The sequence below is a fragment of the Cervus canadensis genome, chromosome 29, assembly GCF_019320065.1.
Source record: "Cervus canadensis isolate Bull #8, Minnesota chromosome 29, ASM1932006v1, whole genome shotgun sequence".
NCBI lineage: Eukaryota > Metazoa > Chordata > Mammalia > Artiodactyla > Cervidae > Cervus > Cervus canadensis.
Genome location: NC_057414.1, coordinates 140,739 through 147,720, shown reverse-complemented (window position 1 = coordinate 147,720; position 6,982 = coordinate 140,739). Strand labels below are relative to the sequence as shown.

Sequence of the window (6,982 nt, the reverse complement as noted above, 5' to 3'; positions counted from 1 at the left end):
CTTAAAAAACTGGAAATATAACTGCCATATGACCCAGCAATCCTACTCCTGGGCATAGACACTGAGGAAACCAGAAATGAAAGAGACACGTGTATCCCAATGTTCATTACAGCACGGTTTATAATTGCCAGGACATGGAAGCAACCTAGATGCCCATTGGCAGATGAATGGATAAGGAAGCTGTGGTACATATACACAATGAAATATTACTCAGCCATTAGAAAGAATTCATTTGAATCAGTTCTAATGAGATGGATGAAACTGGAGCCCATTATACAGAGTGAAGTAAGCCAGAAAGATGAAGACCAATACAGTATACTAATGCATATATATGGAATTTAGAAAGATGGTAATGATAACCCTATATGCAGGACAGAAAAAGAGACATAGATGTATAGAACAGACTTTTGGACTCTGTGGGAGAAGACGAAGGTGGGATGATCTGAGAGAATAGCATTGAAACATGTATATTATCAATTGTGAAACAGATTGCCAGTCCAGGTTTGATGCATGAGACACTGCTCAGGGCTGATGCACTCGGATGACCCAGAGGGATGGGATGGGGAAGGAGGTGGAGGGGGGTTCAGGATGGGGAACACAAGTAAATCCATGGCTGATTCTAATCAATGTATGGCAAAAACCACTACAATATTATAAAGTAATTAGTCTCCAACTAATATCAATAAATGAAAAATAAATAAATAAATAAAAATAAAAAAGCAACTGGGTTATATACTTTAAATAGGCTAATCTTTATGATATGTAACTTTCATTTTAATAAACCCATCATTTAAAGAATGAAAGCAATTGATTTTATTCTATGAGATACTCCATAATGCATTTTTGTGTTAAGAAACTTTATTAAGAAATTTATACATTCAACATGAATAAGACATTTTATAAACATAAAATCATTATGTTTCATTAAATTGCAGTGTGCTCCGACATGGTCAGGTATCATTCTGTGACCTTGCATGAGGTTTAAGATAGAAACTTCCTCAGGGAAGAATTTCAAAAATATGGTCATGGAACTAGGTAATTCACGGAGACTTAAGGCAAAGGAAAGGCTTCAGAGGGCAGGAGAAGGAGGAAGGAAGGAAACTGTATATGAGGGATCCTCTGGAAACATCATAGAAGCTCACAGCTCCATTGTCATAATCCAGGAACACTCCAATCCTACCCAGAGGCCTTTTCACAAACTGAACTAAGGGTGGGGAGTTGGTGAAGAGACTATGCTGGTCGTTCACCTTTTCAGAAAATAGAAGAAATGCTTCTTCATAATTAATACGGATAATAGTATCACTTGTCAAGATATCTTTAGTGACCCCCAGAATCCAGTTGGAGAAGTGTGTCACATCCAGCTCCCAGTAATGCCTCCCGGAAGTGAAAGCCTGAGCTCCCCAGGCCACAAAGCTCTCCCCACCATCGAACTGTCTGGACAGGCCATGGGGATCATCTCCCGACATCACACTTGCATCATCAAGGCTCACATGGTGAATGGTTGTCTGAGTCAGAACATTATCCACTGTAGAAAGACAAAAAACCAGGTTAGCAAGTGGGATTTCCATGTCTCTGAGAGGCAGAGGCTCTCTACCCCCTGCCTTTTTTCATTTTTCCTCCCCCAAGTAAACACAGAACAAAGCAAAAGGAGTTCAGACTGGCTCTTCAATGAACAACAGGAGTTATCATTCTCTCTACAGCATATAGAATGCCTCAAATCATATAGAAATGGAAAAAACAAACAAACAAAAAAACCCCCAAGATACATTATAAACTGTGTGAAGTCTCTAACGTCAATCTCTTGATAGTTTATTTCAGAGTTCACCTAAAATATATTTTATCTTTTGTTTAGAAAACTTTCTTGTGTTCTTTGTCTTTAATATTATTTAATAGATAGATGGCACTTTGCTGTCAAGTGAAAATTTACTGGGGTGTATTCTCTATCTATTACTTTCTCAAAGGTCTAAACATTTGATAGAAATCCATAAATGCATAGTTTTTCAGCTTCTGAAAGGATATTCTGGCTAACCATGTTCCCTTATCCCTTGCCTTTCAGTTGTCCTGAGGTTGATCTAAGAGCATTACAGTTATCTGGCATAAGCCAATCTTAATCTGTTTTGTAAATTAGTCCTTATTTTAGGAGTAATAAATATTCTCTGTACAATACATAACAAATGCACATGAAATGCAGAACACATTCAAAACCAGAAATACCACAATTAATCTTTCAAGAGTGAAATAACCTGAATAAACACAAAGTTGATGGCTACTCATGAAGCTAAATATTCTCTTTATAACAACATGAGCATCCTGGTTGTTCTACTATTGCTTCCCTTATGCCAGTTGTAACTTAATGTATGTATCTGGTTTTGTATTTTCAGTAAACTACAGATGGCAAAGGTCAACTTTGACTTCTGTAATCTGACTACACAGGCAGAAAAGATGTTACCACTTTGGGAAGTTAAGTACTATCATATTTCAGGAAAAAACAAAATAACAACAAAAGAAGGTTCCTTTCTAGGAAACTCTAATGAAGCATAGTCCTGATCATCACAGGGCTGACCCTTACCTCTGAAGTTGTTCAGCATGTCTAGGATTCCAGTGACAGGCCAGCAAGTGAGCTCTGGGTTCACTGGCTGAGGATTCTGCATATATGCCAAGTTGGTCCTGAAACAAATGATATCCAATACATTTCAAGGCCAAAGTCTAAACACATGACTATTGCACAAAAGCAGCTTTTAACTCAGGACATTTTCTTAGAATTCTCCTATTTTTGGTTAATTGCATATACAATATATTCTACACAGTTGGGAATATAAAAGCATTACCATACTGTTTACTAAATATAAATTATATCAAATTTCAACTTCTCCATTATTCTCAAATATTAGTCCAGTTTTCCACTCATTGAACCTCATTCCCTTCCTCTATTCCGTCTCAGATAATGCAAAGATCCTGGGCATTTTACAGAGAGAAAAAATTCAGGCTAAGCCTTTGAGATTGCAGTCAGCAAGTAGTCATCAAGGATGCATTCAGTGTCTACAAGGAAGAGTTCATTGATCCAGACCTGTTTGCTCTTGTCAGACCAGCAAGGGATTCCAATTCCAACCTGGTTACCTTGGTCTGAAAGTCTAACTTAGTGTGCAGCAGAAAGCCACTCCCTCTGAGGTCCTTCTTACGAGGGAGCTTGCAACGATGGACCATGCTGAGTCACTGCTACTCCTCTGAACAAAAGCACAGTTCCTCTTCTCATTCTTAGGGAATTTGTCTCTTTCAGGCCTTTCTCACCTTCCAACTCACAAGCATAGGTGCTTCCTCTGTGATATCTTAGCAAATTCCTTCCAAAGTTTTATTGTGGTGAGGTTGGAGAAGATGGGGTGAGTGGCTGAAACAAAGTCCAGCATGTCAGAATGTTTTCAGATATATTTGATTTCAGCAAAATGAAAAGGAAACTTCTGAGACCAAGGATCAGAAGGCCCTGAAATTCTTTTGAAATAAAATAGAAAATAGCCACAAAGATGATATTGAAGGTTCTGCACCTATGGATTCACATGTGGATTCAATTTGTAAATTCTGAGTTGCTTACTTATGTACTTATTTATTTATACATTTTATGTATAAATACATATTTATGTATTTTATTGAAGTCCTTGTTGGACCTACTATTTTATATATAATTTTAAATATAGCAGTGTGTACATGTCAATCCCAAATCCCCAGTCTATCTATTCCTCCATTCTTACTCCTGGTTTTGAATAAAAAAATTGGAGAAGAAATTTCCAGAAAGTAAAACTTGAAAATTCCACATACCAGGGAATTTTTTGAATAATATGCAATTTACCTTGTGTATATTTGCTGTTATAAGTAGTCTAGAGATGACAAAGTGTAAGGGAGTATTCTTGTAAGTTAACTGAAAATACCAAGGCATTTTGTATAAGGAATCCTGCATTCTGGAATTTAGATATTGGGGAGGACCTGAAAACAATCTCCCATGGTACTAAGGAACGACTGTGCACCCATTTCATCAAAAAGAGAACAACTTTCCCATAAATAAAAAATCATTAGTGTATACTCACATTTCCAATACATTTCCCATGGCCTGCAAGGAGAAAAAGATCATGTTAATCATGAGATTTCTGTCTTTTTGCATCTTCTTCTCTATTCTTTATTCAATAAGATACTGTTTTGCTAATTCTCTTCTAAGGAACAGTCAGAAGGCATTGTAACAGAGCTTAAACTAAAATATGATGGGCTTCCTCAGTGCACATTAAGGAAGGAAGGGAGCCATGAAGAATATATAATGATGTAGCAACATCTAGGATTCCAATGTCACTCATTGCCCAGTGCTACTCCCAAGGACAGAGCTCACCATCTATGAAAACAATAAACCAAAACAGGGAACCATATAAAGTGAATTATAGAGTGCATGGAAATTGATGACTAGTATCTCCAGAAAATCTGGGATAACAGGGAATGACAAAGGTTTAGGGGACCACATTTAGATTTACTCCATGAAAGTTAACATTCTCCTGGTCATGGAATTTTGCTGATTTTGGAAACTTATCTGGATAGTACCCCTGATCACACTAAAAAAAAAAAAAAAAAAAAAAAAAAAAAAAAGTCCTATTTTAGCTAGGAAATGGGCAAAACATCTTCCAAAAGTTACCAGGATATGATAAAATAGGGGAGTGGACAAATAAAATAATGGGGGTGAAGGAAAATCCTTTCTTAGCTGAGAGTAACGGTATATGCAGGGAACATTTCAGTGTCATAGCAACTTGTCTAGAAGAGTGTTTCTCTGAGGACGGACACTCCTTTCTTACCTGGAGCAGTTCCGTGTCTGGCTTGTGGCACATCTCAGTCAGCTTTCTGTACATTTGTTTCAGACTTTCTCTCTGTTGAGTCATTCTGAACACACTCTCCTTGAGTTGTAGACAAATCTCCTTGGCTTCTTTCTTCAGAGCGTCCAGATGCAGTTTCTCCTCCTCCTGGAGCAATGGATGCCTCCTCTGATATTCAAATTTAATCATTACCTTCCTTAGGGCCACATATTTCTGAGGGGATAGTGGATTCAAAGCATTGCTTATGCTCACATTCAAAACAAAACTCAAATAATATTTCCTTGAGGTCATCAAGAAAGCTCTTGGCAAAGTTTTTGCCTCACACATCAAAGGTCCTGTATCTGCTGGTCTTTCCTGTCCATGCATTCTCTGAGTTCCTAGTATCCTTCTTTGCTTGAATCAAGCCATCTGAGGGGTCCAAGCTCTCTCCCTAGGAGGATTCTCTAAGGTTCTTACTCTATTCATTATTTCTTCTCTGACATGAATCTTGCCTTTCTCTTGTCCCTTTCCCTGATTTTTCTAAATATCTGTTAATGAGGTAAACCTCACTTTGTACAGTTTTTAAAATATGCTCTATTTTCCCTCTAGATACTACTGTATTCACCTCTCCTACTTCACTAATCACACTTAGGGCAATGTGTCTTATACTTCATTTTCATTTGAAAAGCTGTATTCAAATCTTCAAAATTTGGCCAAGGAACACTTTTCATGCTGTGTTTTTCCCATGTACTAGCATCCTTTAACTAGCATGCATTGGCCTGTTTCAATTGTGATCACTGATAGTTCATTTGAAACCACAGCTTTTCCAGGGAAGAGACCAATGAGAACTTAAATGGACCAAACAGCTAGAATTATATAACTATCTATACAAATAAATAGTAACTTTTTATTCTTACCTTAAATGACCAAGCTTTTTTAGCTTCCTGGTTCAGAATGAGTTGCATTTCTTCTCTCTTTTTCCATAAAGAGCCCATTCTCTTCAGAAATTTTTCCTGCAAAATACCCATGGGATTTAGTGACATGGAAGATGAGACCGTAAATTTCATCCCCTTATTCATGAGCAAAGGCAGTTGTTGGTTACACAGAAACCTTTAGTTAGAATACTGCGGTCAGATTTTCCCACATTAATCTGAATCTGACGCTTGAATGTGATAGTGACAGAAGTGTATGCTAGAGAACAGGGGGAAAGTTACAGATAACAAAATCCATACCCTAATAAATTGAGACTTCCACATTTATATAGGTTGATTAAGAAAGCCTCAAGCCCCCATCAGAAGCCTGGGGCCCTGGTGCCACCCGCCCCAGAAGGCTGCATTTCCACACGTGTGGACAACTGGGCAACAACCCTGAAAGGACACATTATACGTGAGGATCCACATTCAGAAACCCCACCTCCACTGTCTCCATCCCATCACCATCATAGCATCCTCGTCTTCCTCTCTGACTTAGGAGCCTCTAGATCCCAAACTGCTCCAGAGGCATCACCTACCCGGGACTCCTCAGCAGCCCTGTGTATTGGACTGTGGCTGTGAGCTGCGTGCTCGGGGCGTTCAGAGCAGGGCCTGCAGAGCAGGGTCTGGTCAGCCTCACAGAAGAGGCCTCTGGCTTCCTGGTGTGTCTCACAGATCTGCTCCTCAGAGTGGTGGACGTGGTCAGCTCTGGCCTGTCTTGCAAGGGAAGCCAGCCTCTTGAGGGCAGTATTGGTTTTGAAATCAGGCCTCTCTGATATTCCCCTGCACTCAGGGCAGCTCCTTGGAGTCTGGCCTTCTTCCCAGCAAAGGCTCAGACAGGGACGGCAGAAGCTGTGCCCACAGTCTATGGTGACGGGGTCCAGGAAGCAGTTCATGCAGATGGAGCAGGTGAGTTCCTGCTGGAAGGCTTCCAGCTCATCTGAATCCATGTTTCTAAACGTTAAAGAGACAAATAAGAGAGGGCAAGAGAAAAAGTCTTTCTTCTGCCTGGATCAGGGGAAATAAAGCCTTTGGCCCAGTCCTGTCTTGAACTCTGTATAATTTCCATATTTGCTAAACCCCAACACAAACCTGCATGCTTAGTCGCTCACTCGTGTCCACCTCTTTGTGACCCTATGGACTGTAGCTCACCACGCTCTGATCATGGGATTCTCATGGCAAGAATACTGG

At 39.4% G+C, this 6,982-nt stretch overlaps 1 protein-coding gene across 1 annotated transcript; it reads right to left on the bottom strand.

Moving 5' to 3' along the window:
• Positions 1-1,040: 1,040 nt before the first annotated feature.
• Positions 1,041-6,741, bottom strand: LOC122430553 (tripartite motif-containing protein 64-like). The gene is made up of 5 exons (XM_043451177.1): positions 6,331-6,741; positions 5,738-5,833; positions 4,816-5,054; positions 2,570-2,679; positions 1,041-1,525 (listed from the first exon to the last, which is right to left on the bottom strand). The coding sequence occupies exons 1-5, from the start codon at positions 6,739-6,741 to the stop codon at positions 1,041-1,043; spliced, it is 1,341 nt and encodes a 446-aa protein (XP_043307112.1).
• Positions 6,742-6,982: the final 241 nt, after the last annotated feature.